At 45.0% G+C, this 20785-nt stretch overlaps 1 protein-coding gene across 3 annotated transcripts in view; it reads left to right on the top strand.

The window, feature by feature from the left end:
- Positions 1–20785, top strand: part of CTNND2 (catenin delta 2) — an 829794-nt gene that overhangs the window by 793616 nt on the left and 15393 nt on the right. For all 3 annotated transcript variants that reach the window (XM_033110744.1, XM_033110743.1, XM_033110745.1), the window contains one exon: positions 19527–19653. In XM_033110744.1, coding sequence (XP_032966635.1) covers positions 19527–19653 — 127 coding nt within the window. The remainder of the gene's footprint in view (positions 1–19526; positions 19654–20785) is intronic.

Below are 20785 nucleotides of genomic sequence, written 5' to 3'. Positions count from 1 at the left end.
AACTTTTAAAGAATGACTTTTAAGCAACATCAATAGCTTGAACCCACTACTAAAAATGTTGCAGTGTAAGGTGCTATCGTATTTAATATCCAGATAAGATTTATTTGTACTTTTATAGAAAATCACCTTCTCTCTTGGTTCAAATATTAATTGTGGGAGGATTTCCATTATGAAGTTACATTAAAAGTCACTTCTTCATAGAAATTGCAGGGAAACTTGCCTCCAACTGAAGTTAATATCAGCTCCTAGCGAACAGGATTCGGAATTAAGGGACACCGTAAGGTGTATCGTACAAAATGCACAGATACTGCCTGAAAGAGGCTGTGTTACTCTGGGCTAGAAAATAGGAATGGAGGAAATGCAATCAGTGAAATAAGTCATACCAACATCTTTGGCAAATGTACAGTAGATGGTCTACTTTTCCTTAAATTGCAGTTCTCGGGTGACTTGAATTACTCTGTTTCCCAAACTTCTAAATTCTCTTTTTGGCTCCCAGTGCCTGTGAAGGCTTCAGATACAACCCTCAGCTTAATGACATGGAAAATTGAAGTTTATCTCATTCCCAGTTGGTACAGATCACTGTTTTGTTAGTCTTCACGAGGTGTTAGGTCCAAGACCAATTTAGGGGGGCTTCCTGAACACAAATTCAGTAACAGGCTTTGATTCTAAAATTTATGGGGCCCATTTGGCTTTCACGTGTTGTTTACATAGCAGCCACTTAAAACGTAAGCTTGTTTATCACTTGGACTCAAGAGTTGAACAAGATTTGGCACATAGTTTTTAGGCTTTGGATCAAAATCTTTCTTTGGTTATAGCCTAACAATACTGTGTTGATGTTTAATCATTAAAAATGCCAACAAAATCTTCATGTCTGCTCTCATGTTGGAACAAAATAGCCTCTTATTGAAGAATTACAAGCAGCATAGCCTGAGTGTTCCACAGGCTGGTGATTAATTCCTGCCCTGTTGTGGTTGACCCCTAAGTCAAGTTGCCAGCCAGGAAATTCCCTGTCAGCTCCCATGACATCTCTCTTGTGTGGGATTCATTTCTAGATTCCTGGAGTGAACACACCAGTTCAACACAGCCTCTCAGTGTTATTCCCCAGCTTCCGTCAGCTCCAGCAAAGCCCCTTGGCAACTCCAGGCTACCCCGGGGGGTCTTCGAAAGCCACAATAGGCATCCCAGGCCATTGGTGTGATGGTGTGGGACCATCTGGCAGTTCTCGGGGTAATTGATCCACAGGAAATCATGGAGCTCCAGGTACAATGAACCTGGTTTGCCCTATGAGGCTGACATGTCCTGGGACGGATGGAAGGAACAGGAAGCCTCAGGTCACCTTGGTGAAAATACCTCTGAGCGTTGGGGACTGAAAGAAAGCTGTGGAAACTGAGAGACCACCAACTCTGTCCTTCCATTCTCTTCTCCATGGGCTGCTTGCCAAGAAAACATGCCAGGCCCTTAAAACAGACCCTGCGAAGTTACTAGGGGACTTTGTAACAAAAGAGACAGGGCCATCCCTATTGTCAAGTAGGAGGAGACAGTTTTTCCACTGTTTAACTTAAGCTATTGAGGCTCATTATTTTGCTCTAAGTATTTCAAAGCGCTTCAGAGAGAATATGGACTCAACCTCTCTGTGACTAATTGAAATCCTTAGTTCATAAATGCAGGGATCAAATCAAAAACAAATCAAATGTCGGAGTCAAATTCTTGTTGACAGTCAATGAGGTTAGAAACCAGACTTATTCCCCCACACAAATGTTCTGGGCCCGGTGTATTTTCAGTTGCATCCCTCCAGCGCCCCCCACCCTTCACCCCCCACACGAAATAGCTGTATGTTACACGGTGACCCGGTGCCTCAGACAATGCCAAACTGCCTATGCTGGAAACTGAATAAGGTCATGTTTCTCTAGATAGAGACAGTGTATTCACTGCTGCCGTTTGGATGAGAGAAAGCAAGCATAAAACTAATCTTTCAACGTCTTTCCTTTTGTTCTCAGGAAACAGGCTCTCAGGTTGCGTGTCCCATTCAGCCAGTGAGTAATGAGCTCCGATAGGCGTGGAGTCGTGCCCTTCACGGCCTGTCTCACACGGGCCTTTCTCTTCTTACTGCCATTGTATTCATTTCGTTCGCTCTTCCCACCGTTGCACTCACAATACAAGAAATCAATAAGTAATTATGGATAGGTAAGGGACGCCTGCAGACTTTCTCAAATGTCCAAATCATAACGGGTGAGAGAGTGGACACAGGCTTCAAGTTGCCTTTTGCTGCTTTCCGGGGACTGGCCACTATTTGTCAGCGAGCCTGTCGTCCTGCTCCCTGCAAAGTGAAGTCCCGGGCCCGTGCTTAACATCCTTTCATCACCCTTCCTTGCTAGACATTTAATCATCGATACTGAATCCCAAGGAGAACATATAGTCAAGAGAAAAAAAGCACAGCATGATCAAAATTCAAAATTTTGATCTTTAAGTCTTACAGTAAGAAGGGCAAGAATTCTTTAATACTCACTTTAGCATGCAGCCACTTTGAGAATTAATAGATTTGTACTTTGCGAGTGTCTAAGATGGTGATAGAAAAGCAGTAAATCCTCTATAGAAATAAACGAAACTACTCACTGTAGAGCTGTTGTTGTATCAAGGAAATTGCTTATCAGGAATTTATTGGTCTTTCTACCATGCTAGAAAATTCTTCACCAAGAAATGACTGGAAGAACATAGGACTTGTGGCCAGATTCGAAAACAATCCAAAGTCTAGTGTCCTCAAGACTTACATTGCAGCTTCTCAAGTTTTTTTCTTTTCTAAATCACTTAATGTCAAATTGGGGGAGACACCAAAAAGGCTGAGGTTACACACGGCTGTGACACTAGGCTTCATAAATCTAGGCATCTGCTTGTTGATATTTGTATTGACAAATAAGGTCTTCCTTCATGAGGTCCCCTGACCCCTCGGAGACAATTCTCAGACACGCATCATATGACATCTGTCCAAAAACAAAGGCACAAATGGGAAAAGAAGCAAAAATCAATTGGGCAAAAGTGGAAATCGATGCACATGGCAGCTGCTAAACAAGAACTGACTAAGTTATGGCTCTCGCTGGAACGGATCCCCGAGTCCGGGGACATCCTATAGAGCAGTGCCCAAACTAGACGTCTCCTCTGTGCCTTCGCTCTTTCACTAGGCTTTACCCATAACGTTTTAAATCAAAACCTACAAAAAGACCCCAGAGAAAATAGGCAGGGGAAAAGGATTGATCAAGAACTAGAAAACTCCCTACATTTAATGTACGTCTACCACCATCCTTATTCCTTAAATCAAACTCAAACTCAGCCCCCTTTCTCAGCGGATCCCCGTAGATGGGATGAGGTTACGTCTACGGGACTTCATTGGCTTGGGCAGAAAAGAGCGTGGTCAGTTTCCTCCCATCTCCATCTCTTCCCCCTCTCAGAAGCTGTTCCTTGGTCCCCATCCACCAGGCTCTGGCAGGGAAGGGGGATGAGAGGAGAGAAGAACAGAGCCAGTGGGATTGTAGCCTGGCTTTGGTCCACTCTGCCTATGGGAGATGCCCTCCTGCTAGCTCCTTCTCTCGCGAGGGCAGTGATGTGTTTGCTCCTGAGGACCCTTGGCCAAAACCTGGCCTCCCCCAGCTGACTGCTCTGAACTCAGAGCTTCTGCTACTACGTACACTGCATGGAGACCGGGGCGCATACAGATTTTGTGCCCCTGTAGCTTAGGTAATTTTGAAATCCCTGTTTGAGAAGAGTACACTTTAGGAATATAAAATTCAGTACAGGCCTTGGTAGGGGCCCATACGGTGGACAGACCTGAAGCTTAAGCTTCTTGAGTTCCATGGTCAGTCTACGTCTGGCACTGAGTCTGTGTGTCATCCTGCCAATGTCACTGAAGACACGAGTCCTGCAATCCCCAAATTCTAGTCAAGCTGAGTTAACAGTCCATTCCCTGGCTTCTGGAGCAGGAAGATGGGGAAGGCCCAGCCCACTGACCACTTCCAAGGAAGCTTTCACCAGCAGCCCCTTGCACCCTCCGGTGAATTCTCAGCCTACTCTTATAGACTCTGGAGATGGATCGTGTGCTAATACTCCAGAACTCTGTTTCATCCACCACCTTCACAACTCTGAAGGGATGGTCTAACAGTTTACTTAGAGAATGTGCAACAAGGGGGCTTCTCTTATTCCCTGCCTTATTCCTTAGCCAAAATGGAGACAATTTAAGAAAAAATCACATGAACACCCAGTTGCATCACAGGTATTTAATCATCACAGGTATTTAATCACCTACAAGTTGTCCACAGTTCTAATCCATTGTGTCTAGTACACCCAAAGTAAACATGGTTTAAAAAAAGTTAGAAATGTATTGCCCTCTGCATTCGTTTCTTATTGCTGCATTAACAAATTACAACAAACGTCGTGGCTTAAAAAGAAACACAAATTTATCATCTTACAGTTCTACGAATCAGAAGTCCAAAATGGGTTTCACATGGAAAGTCTCGGCATGCATGTGCTCTCTTCAGAAGTGTTCTAGAGAATCCATTTCCTTGCCTTTTTCAGCTTCTAGAAGGTACCACTCTCCTTGGCCAGTGGCTCCTTTCTCCATCTCTAAGCCAGCAGCACAGCATCTTTGAATCTCTCTGCTTGCATGGGCACATCACCTTCTCTGGCTGCAAGCCTCCAGCATCTCTTGTGTAAGGACCCTTGTGATTACATTGGACCCACTCAGATACTCAGAATCCTCTCCCCCTTTCAAGATCTTTAACTTACTGGCATTTGCCAAGTCCCTTTTACTGTGAAGGTAATGCATTCACGGGGTCTGGGCATTAGGACACAGGCATCTTTGGGGGCCGTTATTCAGCTAGCCACACCCTACCCCATGAGTCTGAGTCTTGCCCTCGTCTGCACTCCCCACACTGGCCCTCCATCTGTCCTCATTCCAGACAACTGGAAGGGAAAAGGGCAGGGGAGGGCATGCTTTGCCTTTTAGGAGTTTGCCTTTGGATGTACTTCCAGATCTTAGTCATGTGGCCACATCTCCCTGTAAGGGAGGTGGAGAAATGGGCCCACCTTAAAAGCAGAGTTTCCATTACAAAGTGGAAGAGTGAAAAGAGAGGCTACTGAGATGCTTATGCCCACAACGTTCGTGTTACGTACGCACCAACGCCGGTACTCCTTTGGACGGCTGTGCCCAGTTTTTAGAAGAACCATTTTCTCGGGAGAGCCCACGGTGCTTCCGAGGCATTGAAACAGTAATTGCCAGTTGGCTTCAATTTTGAAAACCATCCCAAGTTGGCGACTCCTTTAGTTCTTTGCAGGGAGGCCAGCTCAGTGGGGAAAGAGGAAGGATTCTATGGTTTCAGACTCTTGTCTGCAGCCTGAGCAATTATAAAGAGCATGAGCAGCACCCAAGGGAATAAGTGAGGACAGCATAGAATGTGGGGACAGTGCACGTTCCTTCTTGTTGCCCTGTCACAGGCCGCGATGAAGCCTGAGGAACTCACAGTGCCCGTGCACTCCCCTGAGAACCAGTCATGGTCTGCTCACGGGAAGTGACCCATTTCACCAGGTGACAGATTTACCCGCTGGTAAAATACGTAGCAACAGAAATATAAACTATAATGCACATCAATCTGGCTTTTCCTCTATGCCAGTATGTACTACAATGTGCCCATTGTTTCATTCTCTGTGTGTAATAGCACATGATTCCTCTTAGAACCATCCCCTTAATCCCATTAGCAAATGCCTAGTTACTTCATTCATTCATTCATTCATTCATTCAACTCGTGTTTACTGTTTACTGAGTAACTACTATATCCTAGGCTTCATTTTAGGCACTGGGAATACAGAAATGAATGTTACCTACGGATTGGATTTCCTTGCTCCATTTTGAAAATGGCATTTAAACCATTATGTCTTGGTTGTTTTAGGTTATGCTTATATTTATTGGGTTCTATTCTAAAATAGAAATACATGTGTTTCCCTGCGTATCATCCAGGTTTCTTGTTAAGTCTTTTTCTTTGGGTCAGAACTTTATGGTCGGTTTTCCTCTTGTTTCTTCAGCCTCTCCCCGCCCCGCCCCCGATCATTCTCCCTCTGTAGATACACATTCTCTTTGTGCTTCTAGCTTAAAAGAAATGTCCTCTCGCGATCGTCCTCTTCCATCTTCTACCTTTCTTTCTGCCCTCACATTTCGCACACTTCATAGTTAAGTTTCACAGTTAACTTTCTAGAAAGTTGGGAGTTTGTGCACAGTGCCTGCTTTCTCACTTTCCATTTTAAGCTTCGACCCCCTGCTGTGAGGCAGGGCACCCGTCCTTACACCTTCATTGAAATCGCTCCTAATTGCAGGGTTTAACTATTGCATTATCCGTTTTAGTCAGGGAAGGCTCCCAATTGTAGCAAGCCAACCTAAACAATTTATGATCCACCTCAGTAGGAGGCATTTTTCTGCTCATGTAACCAACCTGTACAGGTGTTCTGGTGGGCAGGTCAGCTCTTCTCCCAGTGGGCATTCAGGTACTGATTCCTTCCACCTGGGGCTCCCCCATGCAGTAAAGCCTGGCACACCCCCTTCACCTCACATTTCCTTGGGGAGAGCTTGTCACATATAAAACTGCAAGGGAGGCTGGGACATGTGGTCTAGGTGCGTGTCCAGGAAGAAACGGAAACGATTTGGGAGACCAATTAGCAGTCCTGGCCACTTTTTCCTCCCCCCACCCCCCCATCCCCCCACCCGATTCTCTGCACCACTCTCTCCTGGTTTTTTGTTTTTTATTTTGTTTTTGTATTTGTTTTTTTCTGACCTTGCAAATAGCTCCATCTCAGTCTTTTTCTGTCGACGCCTGGTCTTCCCTGAGGCATCTTTGCGTTTTACTACATACGATGTAGTAGTACAGATGATCTCATCTGCTCCCGAGATTTTTAAGTGCACTTGAAAGCCAATGGCTCCCACCGTTCTTCTCCATGTGGCCTTCACTCCTGAACTCCCGGTTTACGTATACAGCGACCTACGTGACATCTCCATCTAAGCTCACGAGCTCTAAGAGTCCACACATCCAATGTGCAGCTCTTGAAATCATCCCCATCTCTCTTCTTCCTCCATGGCTGCCCATCTCCAGAAAGAGCATCCAACTACCAAGGTGTTCTTCCCTGAAATCCAGGAATTACCCGATTCATACCTCCTTCTTCCTTATCTCAACTCTATTTAGCAGCAAGTCGTGTCGGTTCTATTTTCTAAATACCTCTCAAGTCCATCTACCACCCCCAACTGTCCCTAGTCCTGGTGCCATTGCTGCCTGATTGGCTTTGTGGAATTTGCTTTACCACCTTCAGGCTATTTTCCCTTAAGTATTCAGAATACACTTTTATAAATCCGGACCTCACTGTGTCAGTCCCCTGATTGAAACTCTTCAGTTTCTCTCACAATAAAGCCCTACCCAGCTCTCCAAGCTCACCTCCCTGTAGTCTCCTCCCACCCCGCACCATCACATTGTCTCAGCCACTCTGGCCTCCTGGGTCCTCCTTGCTCTTCCATGCAGGAACAAGGCTGTGCCAGCCATAGAGCCTTTGCACTGCATGGGCACAGGTTGATTCCATAGCCAAGAATGCCTTCCCTCCACTCCCACCGAGCCTGCCTACTTCCGTCTCAGTGTAACTGTCACTTCCTCAAGGAAACCTTCCTGACTCTCCAACTCTCCAGGCCAGTCAAGGTCTCTCATAACAACCTGTACTCTTCTTTCATGGCTCTCACTACAAATGTGATGTGATGTGATCATTTTTAAGTGTCCATCTCCCACTCAGGAGCCATGCCTACCTCCTTCCCTGTTCCCCTCCCTTGTGTCTAGCACAGTGCTCCCCCTGAATTTAGGCTCAGCAGAGGGTGCATTCACTGACTCTGCTTCCATTTCCATGGGCTGAAGCATTTTGAACCAGGGTAGAATATGAAGACCCTGAAGTTAGCATTCAGGGTGCGCTTTGAACCTACTGACCGCTGTTGAGTATATATGTAAAATAGCTGCCTTTTCAAATGTTGGAATGACTTCATACTGCAAGCCAGGCATTTGGATTAGTAAATGTAAAGACTGGACTGTGCTCAGTTTCACCTCCAAATTTAACTTTGCAGCACCACTTGGAACAAAAAGGAAGTTGTTAAAGATCATCCACATCAGATCTTTGTTTTAAGCCCTCAAAAGTGATGCCGGGAAAACAAGAGACCTAATCTGGTCTTATTTCAGTTTCCCTGAGCGGGTTTTCTGCATTGCCCTGCTACCAATTAACTTCTGGTGATTAACAATGGTATACTTTCTTTGACCAAATTATGTAAGTTCTTTCCAACTTGTCAAATCTTCTCGGTAATATTGGTTCTTTAGAATTAGGCCAGTGGCAGTAAATTGAATTCCTGAAATGGATGTACTCAGTATTTTAAAAGATGGAACTGCAGAAGATTCTTATCCTCATATATATTGTAACTTTAAGTATCCAGAACAATTTAATTAAATTTGATTAGAAGCACAAAGCTGAAACAAACTAATGACAGCAACTGGTATGTCAGGTGGTATTTATTTCTGCAGTAACTGCAAATACTCCCTTTTGGCCCTTACGGATTTAGTTTAAATATTTAACTCTGATAGCTTTTGGAATTGTTGATGGAATTAGTTTTAATGAATCTTTAACAGTTTGTCTTAAAAATAGATGGAAGCTTGTTTTGTTACAGCCAAGAGGAGCTGAGGTTTCATTGACATGCAAAATTTGGCTTGGTCTTCAATCACACCGACTATAAATATTCTACAACTGTTTTTTTCTATATTGTTAACATAGGAACATCCAAACCTGTAGAAAATTTTATTAGAGTTTATTTCAGCCAAACTGAGGACATGCCCAGAAGCAAGACCTCAACGGACTGAGAAAATGCTCCAGAGAATGGCAGTTTTGCAGTTCTTTTAATACATTTGGAATCAAAGGGAGGGAACATAAGAAAGATTACATGAAATCCTATTGGTGGTCGATTAAGAAGGCAGAGAAAGCAAGGTGAGGAAATCTTTGATTGGATTACAGGATAGCAAATGTTTAACATTTACTGTATATAGGGGTGGTATAAGGGCAACAAGATCCTGTGCTCCCTTGAGGGTGGTTACGGCCTCTGAGGGATCTGGAAAAGAGGATTATTCTGGCATTTCAAAGATGTGTTAACCTAGATGCACAGAAACAATGGACAGGGCTGGCTTAAGGCAAAGATAAAACTTTCACTAAAGAAGTTGTATGGCTGGGGTGTGACTACCCACCACGACCTGCCCAGTTAGGAATTTATGATCCGATCACCCTGTGAGGTTACTTTTGATCACTGACCGTGTCATATTTATTACAGAGCCCTTTCTTTGTTCACAATAGAATACATTTATTGAAAGGAGGAGGATGTACCTACAACTATCACTAATTTGGAATCTTCTTTCTCTGCTCCGTGTGATTACATTAATAGGTTTATTCCACTTAAAAATGAGTGGAAAACTGGCACAATTTTGAGCAATCGAGCTTTTCATAAGTGAGCAGTAACATCTGAGCCAGGTACCATTTTCAGGGAATGGCAACAATTCATGTCTTGACTTCCATTTGAAAAATAGGTTCCTGGTAAGTCCTGTTGGTGAACGCAAGTAACAAGATATAAGTGTTCTAAGTTGAAGGAGTGGATGGACTTGGGCTGCTAAAAGCCCAAAGGATTTTCACCACACTTTCTTTATATCTCAGGTCACTCAAAGCAAATTAGAATTGACAACCTTTATGGGGTGAGAGCCTTCAAGTACAGCTAATGCAAAAAAACATGCATTTGTTACTTCAGAACCAAATAGTCTCTGTATGCCTACTGAGAAATCCTTGTCTAGAGGCCGAATAAATCTTACCAGATTAAAGAAGTTCCAGAACTGTTTTAGAAAGGGAGGAAAACTGCCAGTGACGATACACTGGCCAACAGTGTCTTAGTATATATTTTGGGTTCTAACTGATATGCCCAGCAGAAATAAATAACCGGTCTCCATTTTCAAGGTTAATTATTTTTTCAAGCTTTCATCTGAGTCAGAAATGCCACTTGTCATTAAGAAAAGATTTGTGAAACCTAAATTCGAATTTCGAAAGATAAAGCTTCTAAAACGTGCTTTGGAAACAGATCTGCAAATGGGAGCATCACCATTTAACTTACCCTCAGAGCTGTGGAGCTTCACTAACTCTGTCACCCTCAACCCCACTGTTGTCTAGTCTCGCAGGGGTGCCTTCTTCCAGAGGTCAGAAATCACAACAGAAGTAACATGAAATTCCACTCCCTTTTAATCTGGTTGTGGAGAGAGAACCAGGAGTGCAGTTTCCAGGCTCTCGGCCTCACATAGAAAGGTGCTGGCTCAGGTAGAAAATGGCCATCAGCTGTGATCAAATGGCCATCAGCTGTGGCTAGTTGGCCGTCAGCTGTAACCAGTGAGCCATTGGCCACTGATATAACTGCCGTGGCTACGCTAGCAGCAAATGGGGGCTAGCAAGAAGATGGTGGCTGAGCCTGCAAGCGCGGATTGCAGCTAGCAAGTGGGGTTGGTTGGTTGGCAGAGAGGCAGACGACAGGTTGTGGATCATGTGGCTCCGGCCTCCTGTCTCCAACCCAGCCGCCAGCGAGAATATAGTAGTATGACTCGCCTGTCTATGGCTCCATGGGTGTTCCTTTTTGGTCTCACCATATCCTGCGTTCTTATGTGGGGAGCGGGACCAGAGACCCCGCACGACACCCTGCATGACACTGGTCTTCTGAAGCACATGAATGAGAGTTTAGTATTTAACGCCTTTTCTTTCTCTCTAATTACCAGATCCTCCAAACAGCCCCTGAGATATTTACTCTTCCTTTCCACCTTCTCTCTAAACGCCTTATTATACAGATTGAACAGCCCTCCCTAATCCCTTTCCCTCCAGCTGGCAGTTCCTTCACCCCTTCTCTGATTCAGCATTGAGGGTGGGGGTGCACTTGACTGCTCAGCTGGCAGTGCCGGGATGTTCCGGGCAGCGAGGGGAGGAGGATGTTTGTGGACACTCCCACAGGGCTCCATTTCATTCCATCCCACCAGATGCTCTGCACACTTCCTGTTGGCATGCACGGGACCTGGCCCAGTAATGTGCCCACAAGGTGACCCATTTAGAAAGCAGGCCCCTCAGTGTGGTGGGCACATTCCAGAAGTAGGTATGGGCTCCAGTACCCAACCTTAAAAACCACTGGAGCATATCTCGTGAGAATCGATGCACTCTCCCTTCTCCTTTGCTCCCGGCTCTGCTAAGGGTGTGTGCTGGGGAGAACTGAGCCTAGTTGCTGTGGACAGATACATATGTTTCCTGAACTGCAGGATGCAAGGAACAGTGGAATGGGACGGGGGCAGCGGGCAGCTCTGAGAGCTGTGCATGGAGTCTGCAGCAGTCCAGGGTCAGACGCAGCAAGTGGAACGATGCTTCAGAATTACAAGATTGGTTAAAGAGGAGGCGATTTTCCATACCTCACGTTGAAACATGGGCAGCAGAGAGAAATTACCATTTAAAATGCAGCAGGTAGCCATCGGCCACTTTTTTTATTTTTGGTACCATTTTACCTCAACACTGCCCTCAGCCTACCTGCAAGTATATCATGAAAGACAGATATACCAGCAGCAGAAGATAATACTGATGAAGTTGTTCTAAGCTAAAAAATAAATAAATAAAAGCCAACAGAAAGCTCTGGGCTCTGAAAACCTTCATTTGTCATGGAACAATAAAATATAAGAACTCAGAACCTAGCTGTAAAGCCCATCACACGGATTATCATTTCATTTTACAATAATGACTGCAGTCATATGAAATCATTGAATCCCACTAGCATATATAAGGCACCTCTTGCAAGGTCTGTGCTAGGGACCAGGGCTTCAGAATTAAACAAGGCCGCAGCCCTCCCTCACTGCTTGGGAGACAGACAGGATTGCAGCAAGCTGTAGTGTGATGTCACAGCATTTTGCCTGCAGCGGGGGAAGGAAACAATGCTGAGTAGCATTGCTAAAAGCGCCCCCCAAACCTCGGGGGTATTTTTAGTGACAGTGATTTAATGAACAGTATTACTTGCATCCTGTTTACCTAGCACAAAGCTGGGAAGGGTAAGTTAGATGGGACAGGTAGGAAAACGGGAGGTGCTGTGTCAGGCCAGGCTGCAGAGCTGCCTGATCAAAGGTGTAGACGTGTGAAATTGAATCACGTAGCCAGTGAATGCTGGGTCATCGGCTGTGACCCAGGCTCAGCGTGTGTGGGGCACCTCTCTGCTCTGAGGGCTAGGACCTGTTTTTGTCCATGTGGATGTCAACCTTGAGAATGCCTTATCTGGCATTCCTAAATGGCATCAAAGGCTTTAGAGCCTCATAGAATGTAGCACTTTAAAATGTATTCTGTATCCCTGTCAGTCACTGACTGCCACCCTTGCATAGAAACTCCAAGCCAGTGGTTCCAACTCTACTCTTTATTAATGTCACCTGGGGACTTTAAAAATTACCAATGACCAGGCCGCCGACTCAGAACAGTTTAAACAGAATCTCAGGGCCTGAGGCCCAGGCATTACTATTTTCAAAAGTCCCCAGGCTGATTGAGTCATTTTGACCTTTATTTATGGAAAAGCATCTTTCACAGAGCTCACCCACAATTATGATTCTAATGTGTACCAGAAAGAAGGGCTGAGTGCTGACGGCTTTCTAATTTCACCTATCAGCAGAGAGGGATCCTCAAGGGGAACGTGGTTTTGAGCCTTGACAACAGCTCTAGCTCATCCTTTGCATAGAAACCTAACACGTGCATGTGCTGATCTTAATGGAAGGTCCTGCACAACTTCCAGAATAAGAAGCTGTGGGACGAGTGTGTTATAACGACCTCATGCAGACCAGCCTGAGATCCACTTAGTCCATCATCTGAACTCTGTTAGTAGACGTGTCTTCCCTAACCCAGTTTTCTTGGAGCTGTTTGCAGGATGGTCAAAAATGCACAATGGAGATTCTTACAAATTCAGGGACCTCAAAATACTTAAGGGAAAGATCTGTAGAAACTAAATAAAGTGACCGCCATGTAGACATACCGTGAAGACCCATGGCTGTAAGGCTGTAAAGAACAGTACCTTGATTCTCGTGCATTCTGGGCCATTGAAAGTACCAATACAAATGGGAGTAGCTCTGGGGAATAATACAGTGCCATAAAGAACCACATGGGGAATTTTAACACAGAAGCTGAAACTAATGGAAGGACAGTAAAAGGGTAAGATAAAGAAAATCAGATTATTCCTCGTGGCAATTTAAAGTTCAATGACTTTGAACTCCTCTTTTGTATTTCTATCTCTATATATTTGGAACAATTTAACAACCTCCAGTTTTAAGTTTAATGTGTTAAAAATAAAAACCAATTTGAGGCGCAGATATCATATCACATTTTTGACAGCGTGGCTGGGTCTTGAGCTGAAGGGCACAACTTCTAGGTCGTTCTGCTGAAGGTGAATGATAGATATTAAAAGAGTTTCCTTATCATCAATGTTAAGGATTAACAGCCCTTCCCCAGTCACTATGGCCATACTTCATTCTGCTTTTCTTCTGAGCTGTCTCATCTAATCTCTAGAGGCCAAAGGGCTGATGCAAAGCGTAACTATGGTTAAGCACCCAAAAGAATAGAATTGAAGACATAGCCTCTGGTCTACAGTGAGTTAAAACTCGAAGAAGAAAAAATAGTGATCAAGGAGACAAATAGTGATTTAAAAGCCACATGCCCAACCTGTATGTGTTTATGTAAACCACTGTCAAGCCTTTCTGAGTGACAGCGGGAAGTAAATGAATAATAAATTGATTGCAAGCTGTCTAGATAAGTATTGCATGGCTATGTGGATAAAAGAAGTGTTTGCTTAGCAATAACTTTCTTGAAGAAAATGTATCTTCATTTCCCTTCTTTAGAAAGCAAAACTTTTTTTTTTCTATTGAATGATGAAAAATTTCATGCAATGAAAGATGTGGAGGGGCAGGAAATTTATCCTCAAGGTGGTCCATGATTCAGCATAACTGAAAGGAGTGTTGATTGATCTGTTCCCTGACCTCTAGCCTCCAGTGCTACACTGTTTTCCACGAGGTTTGGAAGTATATACCATCCCACTTGAAACTGCAGGGTCTCTTCTAGGCAATGTGGACGTGCAATGGAGATGGAGAAGTAACCAGATCTCCTCGTCTTGACCCTCCAGGGGCTCCCAAGCTGTGGCCCCAGAAACTGCTCTGACTAAGAGCCTCAGTTGGATTTCCACTCTGCCTTGTTCCCTAAGCTCCCCCCACACCCCGCTGGCCTCCTTTCAAATCTTCTGTGCCCCCATGCAGACCACTGGTGGCCATGTGCAGAGGTGTCTGACTCAGGAGTGGCATTCTCTGTGCCTCTGACACACTTACCATCATCCTCTGGTACCTGCCAATCCCATCACCCATAGACAACTTACCTGCGAGATCACGTTTCTGTCATGTTAGCATTCTCAGAATTGGGTCTTATGAAGGATTTCAAAGCTTTTGTGGTGTGTCCTTAGAAGGGTGCTTTGCTTCATAAGTAGTTTTATTATTACGTGCACTTCCCTACCATTTCCAGAGGTGTAAATACTTACCTGGTCCCAAAGTAATCAAAGTATCATGAGATCTGAACTTCTGAGCAAAACATACCTTCAATCACCTGCATAAGGCAGAGGTACTGAGTAATCCAGTGCCATCTCGCCAAGTAAAACCACGCCTGGACTTTATTTTTGTCTAGTATCTCCTTTGGTGTTAGAATATATCAAATGTTAGCCGATATTCTTCATGTGAAGTACCTTGCCCACCTTTCCTGACATATGGCTTATTATTATTTACTCATGACCAAGCCAAGGTTCTGATTAAAGCAATTTCCTGAGCCACTATTTGGGACCCCAAAGTACATCTTCTCAGTTGCAAGTGAGACACACGTAAAATGATCTGCCTCTGTCTGGTCATATTTAAGGATTTTTGCTGTCAACAACAAAGCATTTTCTTCCAAACGAAGGAATATCTTTTTTAAACAAATTTTTTACTCCACATCGAGAGTTCACACACTTGAAATCTTTCCATCCTGCACATGCTTTTGTCAGACTGCTCCCTCCAGCCCTTGCCACCACCCGCCAGGAGTGAAGAGAGATGCACAGGATTCCGGGGAGACATTTTCTCCGCCTGCCCTGACGCCCACCCCTCAGGGTAGCTCGCTCCCACCTTCCCCTGAGGAGGATTTTCACCTTAAGCCCTTCCTACCTCGTTACCTCAGTCACCACTGTCGTGGTGTAGAATTAACCCTGGTCGTTCGCACACGGTGAAAGCATTCACAGACTCTATAAAGTGGGAGGGCAAGAACTAGGTTTTATTCAAGTTCGGAAGAGAGAATTACTGGCAAACTCCTTTGCCAGGGCAGAGCCTTATAGGCAGCTCCACTTAACTTCAGGTTACCTTTTTCTTATATAGGGAAGGGGGTGTGGGTTATGCAGGTTTGAGGGCTGACATTCTCCCTGGGGTCTGGTCTGTGTGAAGATGGTGTTCTCTCCAGACTCAGCCATCGAAGCCTGGGACTGTGCGTCACCAGTAAAAACTGCAAGGGAGTTGTAAATTGCATTCCCGTGTCCGGGCGCCTAAGAATTAAGAAATTGCTCTTTTCCAGGTTAGGATTTGTTCATTAATAGGGTATGGGTGGCCTTGAGAAAGGGAACAAACAGAGTTCTTCAGTTAATCAGTGAGGGCAAAAACAAAGAGAAAACAGCTGAATGTCAGGATGGCTCTAACTGCAAACAAATTAAGTCTAATTACAGGTAGCTAGACAGTGAGCTATGTGGTGAGTCAAGCTGTAAACTAGCTCAGTCTAACTGCATTATTGATTTGCCTAATTTCACCCTTCCAACCACCAAATGCCCGAGTTCCTGTGCATCCATTGTTTCTGGGCTCAGCATTCAAAGGCTATGCATAGCAGTGATCTGCCCCAAAACTTTGCCTTCCTCCTGCCCAGCTCCCTTTCCTTTCCCCCTGGAACTCATGGTCTGCTTTCAGCAAATCCCGATCTCTTGTCATGATTACCTGCCCTTCTTTGTTCTAATCTTCTTGCTCTGATACCAGGCTGTCCCTGAGGCCATGACTCCCGCCCATCCTCCTGCAACCTCAAGTGATGGTTATTTCATTTCTCAGCCCCCTCACCCCACATCCCTAGGCTCAGAGGAGGGGGTGGGTATCCTCTTTGCTCCTCATAGCTCTTTCTAGAAATTGCTCCTCTCGCTTCCCTCAAGAAAATCCCTGGCATCGGTGAAGTACCCCCCACTCCAACAGCCTATGAGCCTTTTAATCCTAAAAAGCTCCCAGCCACTGACTAGTTTTCATTCTCCATCTCCTCCCCCGTATCTTCACTTTCCTCTCTGCCCGATTCCACTCCGTGGGCCTCCATGATGTGTCCTTTACACCGCCTTGTCCCTGTCTCCTTCCAGTTACTTTCCTGACCACCCCATCCAACACCGTCTACTCCACACCTGCCCCAGGGCAGCTGAATGTGGCTGGATTCGTCTTCGCACTTTGAGTTCATTGCCTCAACTCGTCTCTCAGCTCCTGGCCACTGGACCGCTGGCCAGAGTCAACTGACTCTCCGTTTACCTCCAGAATTATTTCACATCTTCTCTTCTTTCCTTTCCCCTTCCTTCTCTTCCTCTTTCCTCCTCTAGTCCCTGAACTGCACCTCTTTCTCACTCTCAGTGCATGACCTCACTTCTCATCCGACCCCTCCGGAAAGTGTAAGGAAACAAAAGAGAACGTCCTCGACTCCTTGTCACCACATCTGACCGTCTCCTCGCCACGTCGGTGGCTGCACCGTCTTTCTGTCCTGTCTCGTCTCCATGGCCGATGACCCCACTGTTCCCTGAACCCTGTCAACCCCTCCTTTCTCAAGAACTTTTCTCCTGCGGTTTTTCTCTTCCTCTCCTGAATCACCAGTGTGATCCTCGTGTGACGTCATGCCCATCACCGTACAAAATGCTGCGTGCCACAGGATGTACAGACCATTCCCCCTTCATCCATTCTCATTATCTTTTGAGCCCATCTGACCTAGACATTTACCACCCTGACCAAAGAAAGCACTTTTGTCCTGGTCACGCTGACTTCCATCTTCCCGAGCCCAATGGTCAGTTCTTGGTCCTCCTCATTATTCAGCTGGTCTTCTCCTCCCCCTTTATGCACTCTCTTTCCTAGTCTCACCTGCCCTCACACCCTCCTGGTTCTTCTCCCACCTCACTCTGTTCCTTCTCAGTGTCCTTTGAATCTCCTCATACTCTTCGAACCCTCTGAATAAGTATCGGCGTGTCCCAGGGCTCACTTTCTGCTGTGTCCTCTGCTTTCATCTATTTGCACTCGTGGACAAGGTCGCCATCTGTTCTCTTTGCTTTACATAATATCTACGTGCTGAACTCTAGAATCTTATCTCGAGCCCTGACATCACTCCTGAAGTCCCAATTTGCAGATTCCGTTTTGTCCTCCGTCTTCTCTTCCATTTCCAACAGGCATCTCTAACTCCACATGTCGCACATAGCAGTATTGCTTTCACCTCCTAAAGCCACTTCTCTCCCAGTGTTCCCGGTTCAGTAAATGCCATCTACGTCAGAAGCATCAGGGTAGGGCTTCCACACCCAGGAGCCAAGTCATCAGCAAATCCTGCCCACAGATACCAAATCTGCCCCTTGCTCATCTCCAGCCCCCACCCCAGCCAGGGTCCTCTCTCCCGCTCTCCAGGGGAATAGCTTCTTCACCAGTCTCCCTGCTTCCATTCCACTCCCCCTCAAAACTGTCCTAGATATTCAGAAGTCTTCTTGTTTCCCTGGTCCCCCACTGCTCACTCCACTTTAGTCACAGCTCTCACGAGCCAGGCCCTGCCCCACCCCAGGGCCTTCACATTCCTCTTCTCTTGGCTTGGAAACCCCAGCCTGGCTTCAGTGTCTGGTTCCGTGTCATTCTCCAGGACGCAGCGGCCATGTTCACTGTTCCCAGAATGTTTGGCAACCACACTCCGTAAACTTGCCACACCACACTCCCGCCTGCCTTCCTCACATCCCTAAACCTGTTTCCTTTCAAGCACTTACCAGTATGCCACATCTTAGTATTAATATGTTTCTTTACTTGATCACTGCTTGGCACTGGGTGGCCTATTAAGTGCCTAAGACTCAGGTTCCTCCTGTGTAAAATGGAGATAATAATAGTGCCCAGCCCACGGGATTGTTGAGAATATCTTGCCCTGTGGTAAGTACTCAATATGTGCTAGGTAATAGCTTTTAAAATGCCATACTTCTAATCTTGGTTATCCTACCTGTCAAATTGAGTGGGAGTCATGAGAAATCGATAAACAAAGACACAAATATTGAAATGAGTATGAAATTTATCTTCATTAACTCTTTTCTATTTATATTTGCAAAGATTCTTTATAGAGCATTGAGTCACTTAAAAGTGTAAATATTATCAGAAAAAGAAAAAGCTAAAAGAGTTGAAAATGATTGCCTCTGTGAAACAGAAGTGGGGGTGGGGGTAGGGTTCTGCTTGTCTTTGTTCTACTATCTGTGCTATTTAACATATTACTTTGATAGAAATAAACTTGAATTAAAAGAGAAAAACGAGTGGAAGGAAATAGCATGACATCTTATCAGGAGATCTCTGAGGGGGTGGGAGGGGGTGGGTTGGTGGATTATTGGCTATTTTTGTTTTCTTCTTCTAAATTCATAAAATGATCCATAATGTATTTATATGGATTTTATAATGAAAACTAGTACATATGCTTTTCCTATGTTAACTGGATATTGGAAGGGTTAAATGGAGGATTCATGAATTTTGAGTATGCTCTAAATTGGAAACTTTAATTCCTGGGGCAAAGCACAGACCATACCAGTCTAGACTCAATACTCAGGCACAGTCGTGCTGAAGGCTCTGAGCGGGTGGGGAAGGGACGTGGTGGCCAAGAGGAGGCTGAAACAATGTAAAGAGAGAAACCAGAAGGCAGGACGCTGCCCTGTATTCTGGTCCCTAACACACTGCTCCTGGGAACAAAAGAGGAAACACGTTTGGAAGACGGTTGAAAAGAGGGCCAGAGCCAGACACAGTGGGAACCAGGTAGGCAAAGAATAAACAGTTTCAGGGTCATCCAACATTCTAAGCATGATATTTTCATTTAAATAAAAGCTTCTGGCCAAAGCGGGTTTGCCAAGAGACCACTTATTCCACATTTGGGAAGGAGCGCAAGCGTTAAATGCAGGCCCTGCCGTGTCCGGCTGCCTGGAGGTCAGAGGAGATGGGTCTCCAGTCACACACATCTCTGTTAACCTTGACGATGGCACACAGCTCCGTGATCTCTTTTGACAGACTGCTGAAATGTGTTGCAAAATCAGATGCTTGGAACGTGGGAATGTCAGGAGGCGGCGCATGCCTCTGTCTTCCCCACTTAACAGGAGCGTGCTGTCTTTGCAGGATGGATGGTCACAGTATCACTTTGTAGCCTCATCTTCAACCATCGAGAGGGATCGGCAAAGGCCCTACTCCTCCTCCCGCACGCCCTCCATCTCCCCTGTACGCGTGTCTCCCAACAACCGCTCAGGTAAGAGACGCCCAGAGCCAACCGGGCCTGATTCCCTCCTTCCAGCCCCAGGGCTGACCCCGCAGAGAAAGCAGTCCCCATCCCGACGTTTTGCAGAAATATCAAATGAATCTGCTTCCTTTTTGTTACAACGGTGACTTTGTGTCACGTACACACAGATTCAGAGCAAATCTCTCTAACAGATTTCTAAAAATCTCTAACAGGTGTCATGTACACGAAATGCATGTGACGGACATTCAGGGAGGAACAAGGATAAAGAAAACTGTCAAGTGTTCGCACATCAGGGTTTTCCATGGACGTTTTTCCAACTTAAAATCGTTTGAGTTGCATTTTATTGATTTTCATTGGGATAACAGAGGAGAGGAGAGAGAATGTGCTATTTCTTTCTTTAGGATGACATACATTCAAACTACGTCATTGAGGGTGTCATTACCATTCCGTATCTGATTAGCTTTTTATTATTGCCTTTAAAACAGCAGATAAATCACTGATAAATTCTTATTACAACCAACCATAACTTTTAAGTCGTTTAGTGTATTTTTTTCTAATTTCGTCACCTTCCCATTGCTTAAATTTTGAACTAACTTGTCTTATTTACTTGAAAAGATACTTTATTTTTATACACCTTTTCAATCACATCATCTGATGCCAACGATTAGAAAAAATTAAGGGCGAAATAGGAGCATATCGTTTAGTATATACGTGGCGTACATTTTATTGTGATTTTAGTCAAAGTGTAAGTTTTTTAAACTCTTCTTTTGATTTCTGCATTTTGGTTTTCATTGTGAGAAAGAAGGATGGATAAATAATTATGTGTGTGTGCACACATGCATACACACACACACACACACACACACACACACACACACACACCCCTATTTGGCTCTTATTTAGGAAAAGTTTCTCTTTGCTTTTTGCTGTTCTCCCCCGGCTGAGGAAGTATCATTTCCTGGAACTTGAACTCAGAGGGCATCGCAGCAAGCGTGCCCCAGCAGAGGCCCCTCTGCCCTCAGGGATATTTGTCCTAAAACTTGACACCGCACTTGACTGTCAGGATAATGAGGCAACTCAGAAATGAATGGGGAATATTTGACTGAAATAAAGGAGCCTCTCCCAGCCCTTTGAAAGCTTT

Source organism: Rhinolophus ferrumequinum, chromosome 7 (genome assembly GCF_004115265.2).
Source record: "Rhinolophus ferrumequinum isolate MPI-CBG mRhiFer1 chromosome 7, mRhiFer1_v1.p, whole genome shotgun sequence".
Taxonomy (NCBI): Eukaryota; Metazoa; Chordata; class Mammalia; order Chiroptera; family Rhinolophidae; genus Rhinolophus; species Rhinolophus ferrumequinum.
The sequence above is the reverse complement of the archived record's forward strand: the minus strand, read 5'-3'. Positions and strand labels throughout refer to the sequence as shown.